Source organism: Pseudonaja textilis, chromosome 1 (genome assembly GCF_049901715.1).
Source record: "Pseudonaja textilis isolate UNSWEBS1 chromosome 1, rPseTex1.2, whole genome shotgun sequence".
Classification (NCBI taxonomy): domain Eukaryota; kingdom Metazoa; phylum Chordata; class Lepidosauria; order Squamata; family Elapidae; genus Pseudonaja; species Pseudonaja textilis.
Window position 1 is genome coordinate 288,128,168 of NC_141990.1, and position 24,663 is coordinate 288,152,830.

A 24,663-nucleotide genomic window follows, 5' to 3' on the forward strand; every position below is an offset into this window, starting at 1 on the left:
ATGAATTTCTCCCCCTCCCACTACAAACACACCCTACTCCCACACACTAATACTGTGCCCATTCATGTCAACTGAGCAATCAAACAACTTGAAAGGAATCATGAGAGAAAATAAAAACTGCTTATCAAAGGCAGAAAATGTAATGAGTTTTAAAGTTTCTGACCATTTTGAAAGAGATGGCTATTCTGTGGAAATAAATATGCATTCTGTTCAAATTCAAATTACAATGGGGCTAAAAAGATGAATATAAACTATGAAAATGTATTTATTATTTTCTGAATATTTATAGCAGAAGATTAGCAAGTTGTATCTGGCTTAGTCCTATCTCTTTCCATGTATTTTCATATCAACTACATGAATTTACTCTACCTGGTTATCTCTAGATATCTTTGACCTGGACTCCAACAATCCTTTACTCCTCTAATCCACCACTCATTGTCCAGATTATTTGAAGTTTGCACCATTTATCTAATTTATCTAAAAGGGAACATTATGGGGAAAACTTCCTTACGTATTCTCCAGGGTAGCAATTCTGCTCTGGAATACAGTGTTTTGAGCACAGGAATCTATCCTATAGATGATTGATCTGATTTGTACCTTTGTGTCCATGGTGACTCCTGGCAACTGCCCAGAAAAGTGACCGCAATTTTCTTGAGAGATTTCAGAAGTGGCTTGCCTTTGTCTCCTTCCCAGGGCTAGAGAGAGAGAGAGAGTGACTATCCCAAGGTCACTCAGCTGGCTTTGTGTTTAAGGCAGGGCTAGAATTCACACTCTCCTGGTTTTCAGCTTTAATCACCATGCCAAACTGGCTCTTGGTTTGTTTTATGATTTGTTTTCTCAGTATGATTTATGACCCACCTTTATTTGTACAAAATAGTGTACATTATTCTCCTATTCCATCATAAAAATAATTCTGAGAAGAGTAGGACCAAGAGATTCATCCTGCCAGATTTGGTGTTTAAAGGAGGACTAAATAAGTTGCCTTATTTTTAAAAAACATCTTTATTTTACTCTTAGGAACATTTTTTTCACATCAATGAAGTATCAGTTTTTCCTAGTTATGAAGATTCCATGTATCTACAGAAGAACTTAAGAACAGCCTATTTCCATGTTGCTTTGATTATTGTAGCATCAAAACAATGATGCTATAATAAGGGGAAAAAAATAAAATATCTGTATTAATGTCAAAAAAGATAATGTGTGAAAGCATCCATGTGTGAAAACATCCAGGTAAAAAGCATCTGGAAAAACAATGGAAAAAGATGGGAACCAGCAAGCAAGGATTAATTCCTAAAACAAAGGGGCAGGCCAGTACACACAGGAGCCAGCCAGTAAGATTTACCATTTTTTTCATGGATGATCAAGAAAGAAAGATGGAAACAAGAAATATGGAATCAACTGATCAGATCTTATGGTGGCCATAAGTGAAATCAAGCACCAACACTTCAGCAATCCAGATTTGTTGCCAACCTACTGCAATCTATCCTGGAATTTCTGAAGTTTGCTTAAGAAACAGCTGGAAACAGCATGACAGATAAGGCATTTTTGCATCCCAACCAAACTAGCCCAATATTGTTAGTTTGGTTGTTATCTCAGCTAAATCTCTTTCTCATCACCTGTTATCTGGTGTTTTTAACAGGAAATGCCACAAACTGTGCCTGGGCCTGTATGGAAACAATATAATCTGCTATGAGTTATTTTCCCTCCTGACCCAATTCACAGATTCTAATGAGCTTCTCAGTAAGCTATAAGCTAAGAAGCTGACAACATAAATGCCATCTTTCCTGTGAACTTATCAAATAGCCTTTTATAAATTAGGGTTGTTGTTTTTTTTGCAAATCTCAGCTTACCTACAAATGTAATTTATCTACCACCTGAAACCCATTGAACTCCAAATGGATAGAGTTGGGGGATATAAATGGGGATAATAATATATTGCCCTATTACTGAACAGGAGTGTTGTAAAGATTACCAGGATAACATATGTGAAACACTTTGAACACTTTAAAGTGCTATATAAATGCTAATTATTATTACTGTTACAGCCCATTCTGGGTTTTATAGCAGATGCACAGAGAACCCACAATGTATCTATAGTTTTTCCTACTTAATGGATAAGCATTCTGCTTTGTCTGAACATCTTGCAATTAAAGAGTCCTACTAATTTAACTGACTCAATGTAACTTAATTTGCACATCCTGCTAACTAGAATTCATTGGAAACATTAGAACATACCTTCTTTCCTTTCAATCTAAAAGAGTGGAAGAGATTTCTGTACAAAATATGAGAATTACATACGTGGTTATTTTAAACTTTCATAATGTATATAGTGCAGACCCTTAGTTGATGACCATTTGATTTCTCATCATATTAAGTGGAACAGCTAACAAACTGTAGTATAACTTTTCAACATACACCAGAAATTCTAAAAAGCAACACTACAACTTTTCAAATTATGCAGTTTTAAGGTAGGCATAGCTAATTTGATCAGTGCATACATGCATACCATTTCCATGCTTGTTTCATTTACATAATTAAGAAGCACTTAATAGAAAAAAACTGTAGGAATTGATCAAAATCAGGTATGGATGCAATAGATATTAGAAAAGTGGTACTACTGTTCAGTTGCTTCTGACTCTTCATGGCTTGGTAGACATCATTTCTCCAGGATTTTATGCACCTTTGCATTTTGTGACCTCATTCTTGTGATATCATTAACAGCATCAGATAATCTTATCTTCTGCCAGCCTTTTTAAAAATGCCTTAGATTAGTGCTTTCAGTGAGCTGTCTGTTCTTACTTTAACTAGTGTGGAATTATTTGATCTGCTTACTATCTGTAATATATTATTGATGTAGAAGCCCATAAAGAAACAAAATCCAGTGTGGTCAAAGTATTACTTGACCATGTTATTAAAAGAAAAACCTAGCCATGAAGATAATAGGAAGAAACCCAACTTTTGTATTACAATATATTAGACCAATGAAGATGCAATATTTTAAGATTATTATATAATTTCATCAAGTTTCTGGCTTTTTTATCCCATGGAAAATACTATTACAACATTCAGTGTCAGATTTCTAGAGATAACAATATCAGAACTCACTATATCAGAACTTTTTCTTTTATAAGAATTCATTCTTCCATTCACCACTCCTAAATAGATAATATTAGTCTATTTGTCTTCTGTCTAATACATCTAGTGCACTATTTAAAATTATAACCATTTTTAGAAGAATTGTTTCTTTTTCTTTAAAAAAAATTAAATAGGATCTTGTATGTTTAACATAAGCATGGAGACAAGCCTGGGTTATAAATTGAAAAAAGATGAAGGACTATATTTCTTGGCTTATTTCATCTGAAGTCTCCTAAGAGAGAAGTCCTCACTGCATCCTAAAATTATGACACTGGGAAAAAAAATCTCAAATTAAATACTTTCTTGGCTTGCTGTTCCTGAACTTATTCCCTTCATTCTTTTCTTTTTACTTTTGTAAATGATCCTGGCTAACAAACAAGGAAATAAATACATGGAGAAGCAGGTTAAGGTTTTGCTTATATACAGTATAAGGAAGGGAGTATGTGAACATGTGCATGTCTAATTAAACTAAATGCAGTATATAACTTTCCCTGGAAATATGAAGTATCCAGATCATTTGTTCACTCCTCAAACAAGGAACAATACATTTCGTTGTTGTATAGACAGAAAGTATTCCTCTCCATCCATTCAGTTACTTACAAATACTTTCAGCTGCCTAGCATTTAAACAATGCACTGACTGAATTGAGATTTACGATGTACGAGAGAGGTTTGGTAGTCTTATTTCAGAGTACTTCCTTGATGTAATGAGCATTTTTCTAATCCTGACTTGGGGGATAGGATGATTATTCTCTCTCTCTCTCTCTCTCTCTCTCTCTCTCTCTCTCTCTCTCTCTCTCTCTCTCTCCCTTCTTCACATTTATTTACTATTTATTTATATGCCTGTTTGTTTAAATTCAGGGCAAGGAACATAACCAACACACCTTCCAATTTTTCCCAAAGCAACAATCATTTGAGGCTCAAAGTTACTCAGCTAGCTTTCATGGCTAAGATAGAGCCTGAAGTCAATATCTTGCTTTCCAGCCTGGTACCTTCACTACTAGACCAAACTGGCTCTCTGCTGCCTCTGTGATATGTGTGATGACTGGTAATGTCCTTTTAACACAGGAGAATTTCAGTGCAACAGTTGTTTGAGTCCCTGATTGCATTTATCCTCCTATATACTGTAGAATGACTAGCCCATGAGAAAAATAGTCATAATTTTCAGTCCTTAATATTTTATGAGCCAGATTGGTAACTCTAGATAGATATTTGGGGTGAGGACTTTAGCTAGTGATCACAGTATGGAACTTCTTCATGCCATGTCATTCTGATTATTTCTGAACATTTTTATGCTTTTCTGGAAGAGCTTTCAACCCGTGTTCTAAATATCTCAGCTGATAGATCGGTGGAGTAGAAAGATGGAGCACAATATGTTTTCATCTCACTTTTCTCCATGTCTCTCTTCTGCTTCACCAACCTGTCAGCTGCACTATTTTATATATTTATTTATCAGATTTATATAGTTGCCCTCCTCATAAATTGACTCTGGGCCAAGTGACAAGTCTTTAGGGTTTAGTATTACTCTTGTGGTCTAGTATGTTATCCAAACCCAAATTGATTAACTGATAGTTAAGCAACAATTACTCATTCAGCAAGAAGCAAGATTCACAAAACACTATCCAGCATCTAGAACTGATGTCTAGGTGAGTACTTTAACTATAGTTAATGCTAAGCAACAATTAGTATAGCAGGCAAGCATGGTGAATGCATTACACAAACTGTAATTAAGAACACTTTTACTTTTTGCCCTAAGTGATAAGCTTTTTGGTTTAATTGCTGTCTCATCTGGCAATTCACTTGTAAATGTATCTGACAGTTTCTTTCAGCTTAAACACTGAGAACAGAATTCTGGATTTCAAATGTGAAGACTATCTCAGCTCAATCTTTTCAGACCCAATCAAAAGAAAATCTGCAGTAATGTTAGAGATAAATGTTAGCATTCAGTGGCAATTTTGTTCATTTTTCTTGGAAAAAATATCTGTATACACTTAACTAATACTTTAAAAATTTCTGTGCTAGAAGCGAATAGTCTAGAAGTGCAAGAATCACCAATATTAATGGCTTTTAGGTTAGTTTAGAGGAAATATTAATTGGGTTTTGAATACTGTGATTTTTTTTCAGTCTAGACATTTGGTTGAGTAATCTTTTTTAAATTCCATTTAAAAGGTTAAGGAAGTTTGGCTTGATCACCAAAATAACAAAGATAAATCATTAGGATCCAAATGTATCCAATTACTTCTTTTGAATTACTTTACTTCAGCATGAGAAGTGAAAGAAAGGGATTGAGAGAAAACATAAGATGGCTAATTATCTTTTTTCAATTTGAGATTAGAATTTTGTTGATGTTGTTTTATTTTTGTGACTGCTAAGGACCACTGGGTAGCATTTGAAATTAAATGACATTATAAGGGTTGTTGATAACAGGCATAGGATTTTCAAATACTTGCAGGGGGAGAATTATGGAGTAAATTGTCTGAATGAATATGGATTGATGGGTGGATCAATGAATGGATAAATAGATACATAATCTGCCCACTTCCTCCAATGATAGTTGTTTAATATATGAGTTACCAGTGAATTATAAAGCTGTAAATATAATCCCCGACAATGATTTCATCTAATGGTTAAGGCACCAGACTAGAAACCAGACTGTAGGTTGTAGTCCTGCCTTAGGCATGAAAACAAGCTGAGGAGAAAAGCACCTTTATCACTTCTCAGTTTTTTTCCCCAAAGATGCAAGTTAATGAAATATATGATCAAGTTTATTAGCACTACATAACAATGTTATCTAAAGCATTTCACACTTCTGAAGAGACTCTAGGAACTACTTGATGGCCACCTTATGCCAGTACATATGAGGATCCCAACCCCTGAAATGAAAAATAGGTTGGGAGTTACTTATTTTAAGTAGTCCTTGACATTCCTTCTCCATCATGATTTACCTCATTATGGCAAGTAGATGGTTGGGTGGGAGGTTGCAAAATAAGTTGTCTGATGAGACCAAAAAATGAGGACAAGATTCAGGATTGTAGCTTTGAAGAAATCAGATAAAGATGCTGAACTTTAGAATCAGTACCTTGGAGAGCAATTCACAATGAACTACAGTATGTATTGTAACAGGAGCTTTTGGGAAAAGCTTGCACAGTTTAACAGTTTGTCTATGAGAATCGTTCTGGGACTACCATGTCTTCAATATTTTACCAGGCTTTTAAAAATGGGTATTATATTCCTTTGTGTTGATTGGCTTACATAGGGACAGAAATTGGCATAAAAATCAGGAATCTGTTTGGAGGAATAGAACATTGTAAGAGGAGCTTTAGAACTTATGTAACATTTGTGATAAGTGAGATCCTAGTAAAGTTTCTGTAAAGTAAAACTTGAAGTTTTTCTAAGGCTTACTTAAAAAGAAAGTCTCATTTTCTTTTACAATGATTTTTTAAAATGATGTCTATATATGTGTTAATTGACAATCTTAGTTTAATTTGGAGAAAAGGAAATAGGAAAGGCCTACATAAAGTAAGATTGCAATTGACTTTTCCAATTTACCATTTAAGTCACTGAAAGTCAACATTATATGTTGATAACCATATTTTTCAATTACTTCTTCCATTATTTTTTTTAAAAATCAACTGCTTTTTTTAAAAAATCCAACTTTACCTTGGATGTTGAATACATTGCACTATTTGAGAACTTGCAGGATAGGATTCTTCCTTAAGAATTTTTCAGATTTACAAAAAAGAAGAATGCAAAAATGATGAATTTTATTCTGAATACTTAATACTTTCATTCTGAATATTTAATTTCTGTATTTTTTCTCAGCCAACAAAAGAAAATAATTGAATAAAGTAATTTAAGATTATACTTGGCATAATAGAATGTCAATATTAAACAAGGTTTAATTGGGATGACTATAAATATTACAAGATGTACTGTTTGTTGGTATTGTTGACATTAGAGCTGGAATACAAGATTAAGATAAAAGTTCTAAAGGCAGATTTATATGAATATAATATATTCAGGTCCTTCCTTCCTTCCTTCCTTCCTTCCTTCCTTTCTTCCTTCCTTCCTTCCTTCCTTCCTTCCTTCCTTCCTTCCTTCCTTCCTTCCTTCCTTATTTTATTTTCCTCTGCTCACTTTTATTATGTGCCATCAAGTCATTTTTAACTCTTAGTGACCATATAGACCAGGAGCATCAAACTCATGTTGTCATGACAACATCATGTGATGTATCATAACTTTCCCCCTTCGCTAAATGGGTGTGGGCATGATCAGCCATGATGCATCCGACCCACTGGCTGTGAATTTGACAACCCTGATATACCTTCATGAACATCTATCCCTATCCCTTTTCCTATCCCAAGATCAGTGTACCTCCATTTTATTACATTCTTAATAAAACAGTATTAGCATTAGTATTGTCTTTCATTTATTTATGTATCTAAAACTAACTCAATGGATTGTTGATCAAGAAATTCATTTTTCCTTAAATATTTTCATTTGACTTTTTTGATTGTGTACCCGATAGATTTTTCTATAGATGATGAAAAAGAACTAAGAAATAAGTCTGGGAATTCATGTTGGGAGTAAGAAAATGAAAAGGTGGTGATTGAAAGTCTGTCTTTTTTGCTAACTGGCTGTTTATCTGCACTTATGTGAACCTCTTTGTTTCCCTAGCTTTCTAATCCAAATGATGCAAGCTAAAGATTTCAGACAGATCTTGTACAATTATTTACATAAGTATACACTTACATCTTTTAACATTGCATTCTGAGCAGAGGGTTTATGCATTAGTATGGAGCACCTTTCTATTAATGTTTTATACTACATCCTCGCCTGTCAGTTCTTTCTTCATTAGAACATTTTAAAATAGATAATTATTTCTCTGTCGCAAAGTATAGAGTTATGTGTAGTCCCCTGAAGCCCTAGATACTACTTCCAATGGATCTGCAATGTTTACAATGATGGGAGAGGCAAGTTATAAAACACATGGGAAATAATTGTATTAATTATATTTAATATGCACATTTAAATTCAATTGAATCATTTTAACCTTGCCCTGTTTTAAAATGTTGCAATGTGTGTACAGGCACATCACCTGAAGCATGAATGATCTTCCCCCTCCAAAGTTATATAATCCCAATACATTGGCCAAATTGGGGGAACCTGAAGATCCTAATTGAGAATGTGACTTAGGGGACAATTACAGACGATGTTGCAAGACATTAGTGTCTAAATATTCTATAGTTCCCTCTTTCTCTTCCCTTGTCATATGTTTGTTTTGATGAACAGCTGTTAAAAAACCAAATTAATTTGGTTGAGGCCTAAGAAACGCGGAGAATTATTTCTCTCATTTCATTTCCTGTGTCTAAATAATTAGTAATGGTCTTTGGAAAAGAAATGTGTACAGCATGGAAACCAGCGAACTTTGTTCCATGGAACAAATAGTATCTCTTGTAATGGTGATAAGATAATGGTGTAAATGAAAAACAATATACTTTTCCTCAGCACTTCAGTTGACTAGCCTGAATAGCTTGAATAGCCTATATAAAATGTTCAATCGATTTTGTTTCAGATAAACAATTCAGACAAAACAGTGTGTGAAGTCAAAAACATACCAGAACAAAATAAAACACCACTTTAATGCAGCAACTTAGTAACAACGTGACAAAAAATTCAGCAAATGATGCTTTCTCAGTTTCTGCAAATGAAAAGATTAAGTTGCTAAGTTAAGACATCAGAGATTCAGTTCAAAATCTCTACTTCCATCTGAACCCTAGATATCCTTATAATCCGATGCCATTGCTCTCACCCTGTCATCCATAATTAGGATAAGTCAGGGAAAAAAGAAAGAAACACCATAACATACAACTGATTTTAAAAATTAACTTAAAACTATAGGAATTTCTGTGGTGGTTTAGGCCACAGGTTTTTATCTTGCCCAGTGTTCTTTTATGATACAAAGATCAGGTGAATGTCATGGTGCTTTGGGGAAATCACAAACCTAGGTTGGACAATACAATTTCCACTTTCAACAATTAACATCAACACATAGGGCTGGTGCTTCCAATTCTGGAAGTAATAAGCAGCCAACATCAGTATTAGTGACTATGAAAGCTTGATTCTACCCAGACTCCTTTCAAAACTCCCCAAACTGGCTACTGTGGTTACAACTGGTAGAAAATGCACTAAAGCATAAATTAAAGCACAGGAACTAATGTCATTGCTAGAATTATGCCAGCTGGTGGTAATGAGGCTTATAGTCTAACTCATCTGGAGGACATCAGGTTGGAGAAAACTGCAGTCTACTCATATGAGAAGCTCGGTGTTGATACACAATCTGGGGCTCACTATATTTGGTGGTGGGGGGAGGGAGCCTTCTGCTCTCTTTATCCTGGTCCTCCCACAGTACAAAGCACTTTTCTTTCTGTCTCCTGCCTCAGTAAGGACATAGCTCTTCCTCTTCCCTTGAGTGTTGGCAACCATAAAATGGTAATTTCAGAGAGTCGGTTGAAAAATGGCTTTCAGGTTCTAGTGGCGCAAGCTTGTAGTTCTGTGCATTCATTGAAAGAGTTGATCGCTCCCTCTACCTATGGAAGCAGAGCTCCTGTCATTTTTTTAAACTATTGTAAAATCAGGATTTCGATTGTAATATTTGTGTTTGGGATGGGGTGGGAGGGATGGCGCTTCCTTCTCACAAACTTGGATAGAAAGGAGAGAAGAAATAAAGACATGTTCAACAGCTGGAAAACTCCCACTATCTTCCCTATAATTTCACTCTTCCCCATTTATGCCGAAGGTAATTTTCGTCCCCAGCACCAATTCCAGACAGTGATGATACTCTGATGGATAAGGTGACCAATGCATTAGAAATTCAGATGAGCTCCAAAAAATCAAATGCTCCTTTCTATGGTTATTCTAAAAAAACAAAAAACAAAAAACAACCTCTTGTACTGTAACTTGTGTCTTGAGCCAGCCAAGGAGCAAAATCTCCACCGATCAGTATCGGTTGTAGTTGACAACAGTAATTTGCAATAATCACCGTTCGGAGGCTAAACGTGACGAACGGCTTAGGTTACTTTCCTTGCCACTTCCCCTATATTTAAGTTTTACGATTTAAAGCGACGCCGCTCATCAGAATAAGGAGAGAGCGAGAGAGACCGTAAGGCTGGAGAAGCTGTATATGAATGGAGGGGGTGGGACTGCAGGTTCCAACTTCAGCCCCTCCTTTCCCGGGAACCAGCCAGTCCCTCTGCAGGGTGTTTGGGCTATTCTGATTGGTTCTCGGGAGCGATCCAATTTGCATCCGGCTCGCCCATTTGTGAATTGGTTCCCGAAGTCCTCGCTTCACTTCACCTGGGCTTCCTAGCTGCCTTCACTTTAATTGAGCAACCCTGAGCATCCTGCTCCACTTTTTTAAAAAAGAAAGGAGAAAGAGAAGAGGGTGGAAAAAAAGACAGGAAAAAAGAAAGAGGACGACAGCTCGACTCTGATTTCTCTCTTGTGGATGTTGGACTTTTCTCTTCATCTCTCCTTTAAAAACAAAACAACACCTTTGCTCCTTCAGTTTGCTCCGTTTGAGTTCCTGGGGAAGATCTTGACAGGCCCTTTTTCCTGGGCACACACGCTGCGAGGTCTCCTCCGCTGCCGTCCCGCATTCGAGGAGAAGGCGGTTCAGTTTGCCGAGTGCCCGTCCGTTGCTGGGTGCGTGTGGGCTCCCCGGCGCGTGTCGGTGTGAAAGAGGAGATCAAAGCATCCCCGCAGTGCAACCTTTTTGTCCGTGGAGAAGCAACCAAGCCAGCAACTGGAATTGGGATAAGCCGGTACGGGCGAAATCAAAAACCTTTCTAAGGTGTCGGGCGGCATTCCCCTCCCTCCCCACCTCCAACTATTTTTTCCCCCTTCTCTCCCTCTCCCTTTCTCCCGTTAAAAGTGAGGCGACGGGAGGGGGACGGGTAAGGGGAAATCCCTGTGGATTGTGTGAACCTGGAGAGAGATCGTGACAGATGAGAAAATAGGATCCTTCTCTGCTTAGTACGCGGTGGTTCCGCTGGTTCTTCTTAGAAGCTTGCTACGTCTGAAGGGAACCTTACCCTCCAAAAAATACTCATTCCCCCCCCAAACCCTCCCAACCCACCCAAACCAGCTCTTGGGATCTAGCAGCGGTTGACTTCGATTGCTCGCTCCTGTGTTGCTCGGCTTTCTTAACACATTCCTCGCCCGGTCCATTGTGGTGCGCAACTCCCACTTTGGAAGCGACGATTGCCCCCCCCCCCCGCAACCAAGTAGGATGGGGACTTTGGCATCATGAACCTGACCCTCTTTTCCCGGTTGGAATTTGAACTGCCCGGCCCGTAGGTGCTCCTCCTCCTCTTCTTCTTCTTCTTCTTTCCGGGTTTTGGCTCAGTGCGCTTTGACCATGCGGTGCACTGCTTTGAGAACAGCACCAGGACGCTGTCCCGCGTGGACCCTGTGGATGGGCTCCCTCGTCTGGGGATGTATCGTAAGCTCGGCGCGGAGTTCTTCCGGCGCGGATTTGCCGGCTTCTTCGTCCGCCTCTTCGCAGGTTCAGCAAGAGCATCATTTCCATGGCAGCAAGCACCACTCCGTGCCGATTTCGATCTACCGCTCTCCGGTCTCTTTGCGGGGAGGACACGGTGGGTGCTTCTCAACGCTTCCTTTTGCGCGGCCCGAGGTGGTTTGCTGGCGCGGGGAAAAGTCCTTGGGTTTGGGGAGCGGGGAGAAGCCGAACAGGTGCCCCTGGGGACAGCGGGATCGAATCGGAGCCGCGGAGGAAGGGAAGAAACTTTCCCCGGTCTCTTAAAAACAGCCCTAAAGCGGAGGACGGCCTGCTCGTTCCCGGCCAGCGGGGATATTCACAAAGCCTTGCTTTCCAGCAGGGATGAGTGCCAGGGATAGAGCTGCCGGGCTCCAGAGGATTGGGGGGCGGGGGGGGGGCTTCCCCTGGGCTGTATGCTCAGCTCTTGACCCTGGCAGGTGGTCGGGGAGTTCCTTCCTCCCTCCCTCTCTCGGCTCCTGTCCCTTCTCCGCCTGCTCGCACCTCACAGTGGCCGCGGCTTCCTCTGGCCTAAGAACTGACCGAAGGAGCCTCCGCGTCGCAGGATGCCTCGTCCCCGGTTACGGTTTTCTACACTCTTCGCTACACTGGAGGAGGAGGGCCGGGAGGGCAGGCGAGGAAATAGGGGAAGAGAAAAGGTTCTGTGCAGTGGCGATGCCAGATTTGGGGCACCGGGAGTGATTGTGAGGGAGTCGCCCCACCTTCCCCCACATTCAAAGCTTATTTTGCTGACCCACGATCCGAGCTGCTCTTCTTCCAACTGCGAGACTTCCTCGGGCTTTCCTTCTCTCGACACGAGGAAAATTCGTGTTTAATAACCCAGCGGAGTTACTGCCTCTCGGTAGGTTCTGGAGAAGGGGGAAAAAAACAGCCTAAATCCCTCATTTAAGAAAGAACCGCGTGTGGGTTAGTGGGGAGAGATGGGGGCTTAGCGTTCCCATAATATCAAAAGCCTGCTTTGCTTCCCTAGGGCGCATTACATAAACTCCCATTGGCTTAAGTTTGTACCACATGTTAAAAAACGTAAGTCATGGTTTACAAACCACAATGGATATGCAACCTGCTAAACTATAAATAAACCAAAGGTTGCCTTAAAGGGTTTTTGAAGCCAACCTAAGCAGAGAGAAGCAATGCAAATCTGAAATTGAATGTAGGCATGTAGAAGTGGCCTGAAAGGAAAGACATCAAGAACACTAGTTACAGTTTTTAACTTTGCTGAAGGGGCTTTCTTCTCCCCTGCCCAGGACTAGTATGACAACAACTCATTCCATGGAATGAAGAGTTTGTTCTAGAGGGAGAGAGGGGCACAGACTAACTAAAGGCAACCTAAAAGTCATAGAAGGGCCAGGTATATGGATTGGAAACTCTAGAAGTGATCTGAAAAATCCATTAGAAATAATTAGGGAGATGACAAAGCCTATTTACGTGACTAGGCTCACTGAGATCAATGTAAGTACAAATAGGGAACAAATAAACTTTGGATATTGAGAGAGAATGAAATGGGTCACAGCATTTGGAAATCTTTCTAATTTTCTTTTATTAGCATTTTAAAACTTAATTCTGATCTTTACTATTGATTAAACACATATTTGGTTTGAGGCCCAGAAATGACTTAAATGACTCTTAGCGTATTGATTTTTAAATGTTATTTTAAATATGTCCTTTCATACAAACTTCATATATTCATTCTTAATCTTGGCACTAGAAATAAGGCTAATAGAAATAGAAGGATAATGTGGAATTGCAGTGCCAGTCCTTTGGAATAGAATGCCATGCATGATAGGCAGAGATTTTGAAATGGGATGTTGGTCCCAGGATGCAAAATGCTTGCAGCAATACTCCTAAGGATTGGAATGATACACTTGGAAGTCTAGCCTGTGGACATTTATTCTCTTGAAAGGGGTGGCACCCAAATCTCAGGGTTCTTAATCCAGGGAAATCATTCCATTTATAAAGATAGTGATTCTACACTCTACATATTTTATATTAAATAATATAAAGGCACAAATCAAATCAATTTTGTGGTAAATGGTTTTTTCACTTTTAAATTGTTTTAAAGTTCTAAGTTCTATATTTTTAAACTGAAATGCAGCTAAGATACCTTTTTATTTAGGTAGATATCAATCAGTAATAGTTTTGTGTGTTAAATTTCTAATGTGTTCCCTTAATTAAATTTGAACCTGAATATTCAGCATCAAAATTTTGCATATTGCTTCCTTACCCAACCTGTTGTCCTCCAGAAATGTTGGACCAGAGTTTCCAACCTTTGGGCCAGCATTATTTAGTAGTGTTGGCTGGGAATTCTGGTTTAACACATCTAGGGGATAGCAAGTAAGGAAGGAGCTCTGATTTAATATACTTAAGTTATAGTGTTCATAAAGTCCATAGAAGTCATGCTTCTTTATACAGCATTGGAAGACAAGTGCTTTATAAGCTACCTTATTTTTCATTTCTGTATGGGACACTTGCAAAAGAATCTTTTGCATATTTTATCTGCTTTATTTATGAGTTGGTCGAGGTCCAGGGAGCTTGCTCTCATTTAAATAAGATTTTTTTTTATTATCCCAAGGATAATACTGGAAATATGTTTGGATTTATTTCTTCCACTCCCACTTGCAAGGTTTTTTTTTTTAATCAATCCACATAAATAATTACTATTGTCAATCCTTTCTGTTTTATTTGATATATTTTATTGAAGGTCAATAAAATTTTAGTGGAAGCAATTACTACAGATTCCTAGGTACCTGATATCGTGGTAGCTTCTTGGGGAATAGAATTAAAACTGTGTGAATTGTGTCTGTATCTGTATGAAGGAGAGAGAAAATAGCTGATCTGAAGGGAAAAAAAGGATAAAATGCAGAGAGGAAAATGTATCAAGGGAGAAATAGGATAGCTTCATCCTCCTCCTCCCTCCTCCTCCCTCCCCCCCCTCCAAAATCCAATGGGTTGTGAAGCTGGAAAGGAAAATCAACTGGTACTAGAAGCTGCCTAAGTTTCTTAGTTTTATTGCTATTTCCTGAACAGAAGAGACAAACTGAGGGAAGGAAGAAGGAAAGCGTTGTCTCAAACCTGGAACATTAGCAACAATTCCTGTTAGAATTAATTCTATTCTTCCTTCATAAAGGTTATACTCCTTTCCTAATTGCTGCTAATGTTTGGCGACCTCTAGAGGTATTCTCCCTTCAATCCAATGGAGAGATACCCACAGGTTGAAAACAAATAGAGGAGATAGAATGCATTGCAGGAAAGCTAAGAAGAAATGAATGATAAGGTGAGCCACCAAATAAACCAATTTAGGATTGCTACCATGTTTTTTTAACCATTTATTTATCACATATATGAACAAAAGATGTTCCTTCTAGCGACCATAGCAATTTTCTAGTTTATTGGGACTGCAACTCCTAAAATTCAGAACATCTATGGAAGTTGTAGCCCAATGATACCTACAAAGCACTACGTTGAAGAATATTGAACTACAGTGTTTGTGGAATAGGAGGAGTCAAAGTCTTTGTCTATCAGTAAAGGTCATGGTGGAGTTAATTAAAAACAACTTCTGTCATCATGTAAAGATGCATGTTTCTTCAGTCCTGTTGTTTGTTAGAAAATTATAAAAATATTAAATCATAATTACAACTTCCCCCTCATTATCAGCCCCATATTTTTAGCTTTCAAAAAAAATGCTGGTTCAGCCCCTTTTTATAGATATGTTGGTATACAATTCACAAGATATACATCCCGACCCAGGATGTTGGACATCCTAATACTACTTGTTTAGGAATCACAAATAGCATACTTTTCCATTAAAAGAAAAAAAGTTTGGGATTATTGGGATTTCAATGGTTGCAGGGAAGGCAAATTATTATGTCCTCTCTGGGATAAAGCACACTTGATTTTGTAAGGTCTGCTTTGCCATCTTTGCCAAATTAAAGTTACAAATACAATTTGCAAAAATCCAGAAAGCCACTGGATGGTAAGGGAGTTCGTTTCTGATACATTTTTCCAACCATCTCTAGAGGATCTCTTGACTTTTGTACCCTGGATATAGTAGCCCAATATTAATCAAGTACATTTTGGGGAGGGGGGACACATTGAACCTAAGCTTGCTGTTCACTTCATTTGCTGTGTAGGGAAAGAAAACAAAATGTGAGTTCTGACAATTCTTTTCCCTTCCTGTTGCTGCTTCTATAAAAGCAATTGCCTTCATTTCTCCTCAGACACTTGATTGGGAAGAAAAGTAGGAGTCTCCATCAATGAATTCAAGTCCTTCGACAGTTTGAGTTTTTGCTCATCTCTACAGTACATGCAGATAACTTGGATTGCAGTTCTCTTTGGAATGAACATGAGAAAAAAGGGATTACAAAGACATCTGGTCTCTTATCAAAACACATGCTTAATTTATATCAGTGTTTCCTTCTATGTTGTACGATAGAGATGCTCAAAAATTGGATGAGTGACAGTTTTGCTGACTCACATTTCAAGAAAGTAGAGTGAAGAGCAGGCTGTCTGTGTTTATACACAGTATAATTTCTTTGCAGAAAGGAACATTTTTTTAAAAAAAAAGCCAATCTTGCCATTTTCACAAGACTAATAGCAAAACTATGAACAGTATAGAGCATAGAAATCCATTAAAATAATATTGTTAAATGTTAAGAGCACCTATCTCTGTACTGTCTTGAGTGAGTACATCTGTTAGTGTTAAGATTAGGCAGCCCTTCTTATTTTATACCAAAAAAGGCCTTTGGCATGCACAGGACTGCAAATGTAGCATGTGTTTGCTGCTCTTTAAAGCACCTCTCTATTAGCTGTTTTAGGCACAGCTACTTTAATAAGCTGCAATATTTGCAGTCTCACAGGCCTCAAAATATCATTTTGAAATTATATCTGAAGTACTGCAAAGTTCTAATTAATATGACTTCACAAAATATTTGCTAACTCTTAAACTTTCCTACTCTGTCCCTTTACGATATTTAACCATGAGCTAAGAGAATAACCATATTCCCGATTTATAGCATCAATCAGATATATCCCTAATATGGCCAAACGTTTGTCATTGTGGTGACTGGATGATGCTATAAAGTGTGGACATGCTGTAGGTAATCTTAAGAATAAAAACTGACAAAATCAAGCAACAAATACAGTACATTTCCTTCTAGTATTGTTGTAAACCATATCTCAGCCTGAAATGATCTAACTCTAGGAAATTCTGTTAATTTTCCATTTTTATTATAGAAAGCGAGTTTCCCTATGAGTGGTACTTTTCATACAGTCTTGAAAGCAAATATAGATTCTAAACAAGTCAGAGTGGGGTGATCTTCAGTTCCTGTTGTTCTAAGGTTAGCTGGTGTAGAATGTGCTTTCCTCATTCTGGAACAATTATTATTCATGAAACTTGTATGTTGCTAACTCTCAATGTCACAACAATGAAACACACACACATACACACATCTGTTCATATATATATTGCCTTTGAGTCATTTATTCCTGACAACTCCCTGGACAATAGTTTTCTTGGAAGTGGTTTAACATTGTCTCCTTCCCAGGGCTGAGAATGACTGGCCCAAGGTCACTCAGTTGGCTTTGTTGTCTAGATGGGACCAAAATCTATGGTTTCCTGATTTCTAGCCTGGTGCCTTAACCATTACAGCAAACTGGCCCACATATTTCATATACTGTTAGGGGATATGCAATATGTGCAAATATTTGGGTTTGTGTGCTACACAGATGTAACTCAGTTAACTTTACAAATGCAAATTTCATGTTGGGCTTATTCTTTTGTTAATCCAGAGGAAAGATCATAAAATAGTAAGCTAGATGACAAACAAAGGAAAGAAAGAGGTGGCAGAAACGGGAAAAATACAATTGTTATTGAAACTATGGAGTCTGTACTCATAACACTGTTAAAATAAAATGTGGGAGGCATTTGCTAAAAACAGTCATTACTGTCAGGTTGCTCCGGAGACTGTGGTGATTTTAGCATGTACAGCTGATGTTCATGAGCTGCACTGAATGGTATAAATTGATAAAGTAGGACAATACTGCCACTGATAAGTATATATGGTACATCTGCCAAAGCACTTTCTTATGGTTACAGGATGCAGCACAGGAAGTGATTTCTTAGCCTGATTTTTTTTTTAAAAAAAATCAATAGTTCTGAGATGATAATCACCACTTTAATTTTTGGCCAGAAGAAGCGGCCCAGGATATACCAGAACTGGTTGGGGAAATAATATATCTCCAAAGAGTAACTGTGTGTTCGAATTGTAAATAAAAATGTGTAGTGGAATACTTGCATTTCAAGAAGCATGAATTTAGAGGGCAAATTATCATTGAAGTATATGAGGTAGGCTTGAAATATTAAAACACAGAGGTAAAGTACAAGAAAAGGTTATTTTTTTAAGTACTTTTCACTGTTTAATCTCCTCCTGATTAATAGATTAAATAGAATATGTTAACAGAGGTGTCTGCCATATCCAATGCTTTGTCAAATAACTAAAAAAAGCTGTATTTTGCAAGTTCTGACCCTGTTGTAAATGTGTGTATGTGTACACAAAAAAGGCAGAATTCACACAGCAAAAGCATGAAGTTAGTCCTCCTTTGGTACTCCTCTCCCATAGCTGATGTCTTTGTATGTGAGAACCAGCACTTTTGGCACAGATTGAGTTTAAGATGGTGCATACATTTTTGGCTTGGCCATCCATACTGTAGCACAGTATCTCTATGGGCATGAACTTTGTCCATGTTAATCAAACCCTATAAAGATATAAACAAACTAACATTTACATGGCAGAAATCATCCATCGATCGGGTGTTTTGATTTTCTTCACTTTAGATCTTCTAAAGCTGTTTCCTGCATTGTATGCAAGTTAAGACAAGGACATTTCATTAAAATCTCAGAAAAATCCTTTTAACATTTGCAAATGAAAAACAATATTTCCATCATCAAGAGATTCAGGAGTCCATTTTTGCCTGGGATGACAGTGGATGTTTTAATGGATTTCTCTGTTGTAATTTAAACTTGCTGGTTAGTTTTGATGTGTATGTGTGAGCACACGTGTGTATGTATATGTAGGTTTTGATATGTATGGATGTGTAGGTATATGTGAACTGATGTTCAAAAGATCGCATGATAAATCCTGCACTCTGAAAACAGACACATACCCATCCAGCATTGCACATTTCTATGCTTTAATGTTAGTTTTTATACTTCATAACTGTCAGAAAGATTTGTATTGTATGGTTTAATAACATGGATCTCAAAAACGTACACTGCTTTTACATAACTGAAAAAGCAAAACAAACTCTTTCCTTTTCTTTCCTCCTTTGTTTTGTTGAAACAAAAAAAACACATTGCTGTTGTATTGTCACAATATTTTTTTTCCCTTCTGTATTTTATTTTTGTAACTGGCCTGGCAAATTCTGAGTAAAATGTTGAATCAGAAGTTTGTGATATAGGAACTGGCCTTGTACTGGGCTTACCAGAAGTGTCAGTGTTAATCCAAAAATCACCTTGCTTCCCTGCAGTTTTAACAGCAACCTGTGCTTGTTGAAACAGGGCTGGAGAATTTTACCAGCCAGCATGTTCTGTGTAAAGAGAGATTTCCTGAATTATGTTTACATTTCTGCAAGGAAGCCAAGTTTAAGATTAAAGCCAAAAAAGTGACAGAGAAAGAAAAAAAAGGCTTTAATTATACTTGAACTATAAGGCGCAACTAATGTTTAGGGGTAATAGAGAAATCAGCATTTGTTATTCTCTGTGCAAGTTTGTGTGCATAACGTGTGAGAATGTGTGAGAATGTGTGCGTAATATGTGGTAGATCCAGTAAGTATAGAGATATAGCAAGCTTTTCAGCCTCTCAAACAGTTACTAACCCTGCTTAGCTCCCTGCTAAGTCTGTTTCTTATTTAAAGCTGGTCCCAATGGTTAGCCAGCCCTTCTCTGTATGTCTTCATTGCTAGGGCTAAGCTGTTGAATAATGCATACCTTTGGTTAGTGGATAAACTGAGGAGATTTGCCTTTGCTTATGATGAATTAATTAAGTTGGTTTCTTCTTTGCTCCTTTTCAGAGAACAAGGTTCCTGTAGAACACTTGTTTGATACAGCAGGTGGCTAATCGAAGCCCATAACCATTGCTAAATGTGTGTGTGTTGAAACAATATGAATAGCTGGGGTGGAAAAAGCATTATTGTTGAGGCACCTTCAAAGCTAACCTGAAAATAAAAAAGCAAATGTGTGGAAGCTGCATCTTATGGCGGGGTAGCTATAAGCATCATTTTTACATAGTTCTATTATTTCTACCATATCTGAAATGCAAAAATTCAGAGAACCATTAGGTGCAAAGACTACGTAGCTCTTTCTGATCTCTGCAGTTTTTGCAGACCAGATATATGTATTTATTTATACAATTTATATAGCCTCTGTCTCATAGTAATAATTCTGGATGATGATTTGATGCTCTACTTTAGGGAGAAAATGTTTTATAATAAATCCAGGAAGACATGGGCATAATAGTATATCTCTGTACTTGTGAGTATATGTGAATATTGGATAGAGCGGTGCAGCAAAATCATTCAAAAATGGTTTTGAGAAGTGTTTTAGATCTCAGAATGAGTACATCTTCCTGCTATTCATTAAAGTACCTTGGGTTTTTTCAACCTTTTTCAGAAGCCTAAAAAAAAGCTGGACTTTTTAAATAGACAGCAAATAAATAAATAGAAAACACAAAAACAGAACAACATTGCTTTCATCATCAGGGTAGATCTAGCAAGAACTGTAATTGGCTACAATGCAATCTATAGCAATAGCACTTAAACTTACATACCGACCACTTCATGGTGCTTATACATCCCTCTTTAAGTGGTTTACAGAGTCAGTATGTTGCCCCCAACAATCTGGGTCCTTATTTTATCCACCTCAGAAGGATGGAAGGCTGAGTCAACCTTGAGCCTAGTGAGATTTGAACTGCCAAATTGCAGGCAGTCAGCAGAAGTACTGCACTTTAACCACTGCACCACCACGGCTCATGATGGATTGGGTCACCTAGTTTGGGTAATAAAACGTCAGCAAGAAAACAACCAAGTTTAGAGAGCACCAAGGACCCCTCATTTCAACCTTGAGCTACAAATATTCTCCTCTACAGGAACTTCTGTCTTAGAGGATTAACTATCAATAGTAAAGTAATTAGCAATCAAATAATATGCCATAGACTAGTCACTAGTGTATGGTAAAGTACTATTGAAAATATTCAAATGTCATGACATATCTACGACTACAAGGATCAGAACTGTACAAGCAATGATTAATCTTGTAACACTGTAAGTAGGTGAAAATTGGACTTTGAAGAATCAGAACAGAAACAAAGATTGAGAAAGACCATCCTGGAGAAAATCAAGATGTACTGTGCATAAGAGTCAACATCAATTGATGGCACATGATCATCATGACCATCAAACATTTATACATTTATAATAACTGGATTTATTAATTTCATTTCATCCAGCTTGACCTCCTCCCATTTCCACAAAATTCAAGTTATACCATCTAGTATCTGTTTAACTTCCATAAACATTTTATTTATCTTCATTGTACTATTTGCATTTCTTCTGAAAACTCTTGATTTGATATACAAGTGATAAATACCACAATGTGTTGTCATCAACTAGGTGTCTTGTGCCAGCATGGTATCTGAGTTGCTAATGTGTCTGTCATCATCTCCATTAGTGTCCATCAAGTCCTTTACCTACTTTTTTAAAAAAGTTGTTAATTTTTTTAAAAAAGCAGTGGGAAGCTATCAGGCTTAAAAACAAAATGCCTCAAGTACATTATCTATTTTCAAGAAATTTAGCTGAATTAGTTAAAATGGGATTTTATATTGCTTGACACAAAGCTCATTGGAACTGAATGTTAATCATATATATTCAGCTGCAGACATGTTAAGATAATCGTATTTTTACGATTATCTTAACATGTCTGCAGCTGAATATATATGATTAACATTCATAATCGTAAAAATACACAATAGGCTTCTGGGTGTTTTATTTGTTTTCACTAGATACTGTATACAAATACTTGAAATATACAAATGTCAAGATATGAATGACAGAATCATCAAGAACAGTCATCTGATTTGAACAGAATCTTTAATTCAGTCTGTAGGCAAATTATATTGTCCTCAGAGGTGATAGAAGGCATTAATAATTAGAACTGCCACTGATCTCTCTAGTTGAGAATTGAACATGATTTCTCAGGTCTTGTTTTCTTTATTGGCAAAATAGAGAACTGCTTATAGAGATCTGCTTATAGATCTGCTTTTTACCCAGCCTGTACTTTTCCCATTCACTTGCAAAATTTGAGAGTCTTCTTTGAAAGGCAATTAAATATGTCACATGTACTTTTCCTATGGGATAAGTGTGTGTGTTAAAGGCAGCTAAGCAAATGATGTAGTTGAGCTCTGATCTGAAGAATCTTCAAGACCTTGATCTCTGCACCAAAAGCCTGGCAGAATTTTCTTGATTCTCATTGTGAAGGGTGTGCGTGTGTGTGTCAGTGATAATTGCCATGTTGTTCTGAAAAACATTTTTGAAGCAGCGCTTGCTCCTTAGAATGCTAGAGTACCAGGAGTGGCTGAATTTATAATTTACTATAGGTCTCTCACAATCTATTGGTTTAAACTATTGATTTCCTCTTTGTGCTGCAGTGTATTTATTTGTTTAAAATATGGCCTTTTTACATTAAAACATAATAGCACATACTTAGGAGTGACTTCTCCCCAACTATGAATTTAATAGTATTTCTGAGACTTGTCAAAATTTGAGTATAATGCTATGTTTGGGGTGTAAATTATGTTTTGTTTTGTCTTTTTACTAAAAAAGAAAGTACTGGAAAGTATCTGCCTGTTCTTGTATTATGCAGATGATATCCTTCACATCTGGGGTGGAGAATATGTATTAAGGCCATTCTTTTTCATGGCACATTTAAAGGGAAATAGGGTGAGATTTACAATAAAAGCTGTGGTTTATGAATAACAGACTGATCAAGGACAGGGTTGAAATAAATCAGTTTTAAGGATATGTTTCAGCATCTGTTCCCTCCCTGTCACACCATTTTGTCTCTTTGCTTCCCAGCTGTTGAGGAAAGGGCGGCTAAGCTGACAAGCTCCTCGTTGCTAGAATTTGATGGGATAGGTTTTGAATAAATCAGATTGTCCTGGAAGATTTGAGAAATGAAGGGAAATAGTTTGTCTATACCTTTTGCATACTGCAAACCCATGAGGTAGCAGATTTCTTCCTTTTTATATCTTGATTCTCAATAGGTCATGAATGGATTTTTCTGGTCCATCTTGCAGAAGAGGCTCAGCCAAAGCACTTATGGCTCATTTTGCGAGGACCATCAAGATGGTTCTATTCTACAAGTTGTACTTTAGTCCTCATGTGTCATTAAGAAAGACAATTTTTCAGAGCAGCTGTTTTTCCAGTTTTACCATAACGACGTAATAGTGTTCAAGCCACACTCTGTTGCTGGGTGGTATTATATTAAATATAACAGCTCTCCTATCTGTCCTCCAAGGAGAAAGAATCGGTTTGCTTTTGCAATAGCCTTTGGCTTTGAATACTTGCACACTTTTTATTAGTTCATTCATCTGAATGTAATTCCTTTGCTTGTATGCCATCTAAAGTGGTTCATTGTAGACAAAGGAGAAGTGGGAGAAATTAATTTTTCTTGTGAGTTGTATTGGCCACTTCTGGGAAAAAGAGAGGGATGAAAGAGGTAGAGAAGAGTATTATTAATTTTCTATCTTACTTTTACTTATTTATTGTATGACGTGCTGGGGTGAGAATTGGAGGAGAAAATTTCCTTTAATAAAAATTATTTTACCTTTTTTTTTTTTTTTGAAAATTCCAATTTGGCAACTGTTTCATTTGCAAGTGAAAAAATGTCATTCATTTTATATGCTGGGTTAGGAAAATAAACTAAATCCCGTATTCCTTGACTAATATTGGTGGTCAGGTTATGTTTATATTTCTTTTAAAACTCACTTGAAATTTTGAAACTGTGCAGTCATTAATGGACAACTGCATGTATGTATATTAAAATATAACCAATGAAAACATAGAAAAACTGCATGTACCTTTTTGACAAATATCAGTTTATATATCTAAGGAGCACAGGATTGATATCAAGGTTAAGAAAAGAGATTCCAATAGCACAATGCCCAGTATAATTTCACCTCCAATTGAAAAAACAATAGACTTGCAAAAATGAATAAAATTAACAGTACTGAGAAAGTCAGCATTCCTAGCCTCTTTAGACTGACAGAAACTAGATGAACATCACTTTTTGTGTTAAAGTTAAAATCTCAATATACAAAATGAGGTGAGCATTTAGAAGCTGTGTGGAAGCTGCTACTGGTCCTGGTCCAGAAGTGATATTCAGCAGGTTCTGACCAGTTCTGGAGAACCGGTAGCAGAAATTTTGAGAAGTTCGGAGAACCGGCAAATACCACCTCTGACTGGAGATTTTACAGTATCCTTCCCCTGCCACACCCACCAAGCCACGCCCACAGAACCAGTAGTAAAAAATTTTTGAATCCCACCACTGTCCTGGTATCAATTAGCCAAATATTAAAAGAAGCAATCAAAGAACCTAATTTGCAGCAAAGACTGTAGTTCTCTTCAACATTTGCCCCAATGCACAAAGACTTGAAAGTGGATATTCTATGCAGCTGAGCAGGAAGCCCTGTCCCCTAACAGGAGCCTGGGTCTCCATAGAACACTCTCTCCCAGAGCCTTTGGGTAAAAATGTGAAAGTCAGAAAGAGGAGGTCAGAAAGTATATGAGAAGGGGGAGCTGATGTTTATGTCTAATCCTCTACTCTGTTTGAGGCCACCCATTCAAAGAAATGCTCAAAGAAGGTTTATGTAAGTGATGATATTGTGTTGGAAGAAGCCTACCTTT

The 24,663-nt window shown here is 37.4% G+C and overlaps 1 protein-coding gene across 20 annotated transcripts in view; it reads left to right on the forward strand.

Annotated features, from left to right (window-relative positions):
- NRXN3 (neurexin 3) overlaps positions 1 to 24,663 on the forward strand; it is a 1,274,597-nt gene that overhangs the window by 808,364 nt on the left and 441,570 nt on the right. The window contains exon 1 of one of the 20 annotated variants that reach the window (XM_087922072.1): positions 11,467 to 11,791. The exons of the other annotated variants lie outside the window; for them this stretch is intronic. Coding sequence (XP_087778198.1) covers positions 11,554 to 11,791 — 238 coding nt within the window. The 5' untranslated portion in view covers positions 11,467 to 11,553. Of the gene's footprint in view, positions 1 to 11,466; positions 11,792 to 24,663 lie in introns of those variants that run through there. 20 annotated transcript variants of the gene reach the window in all.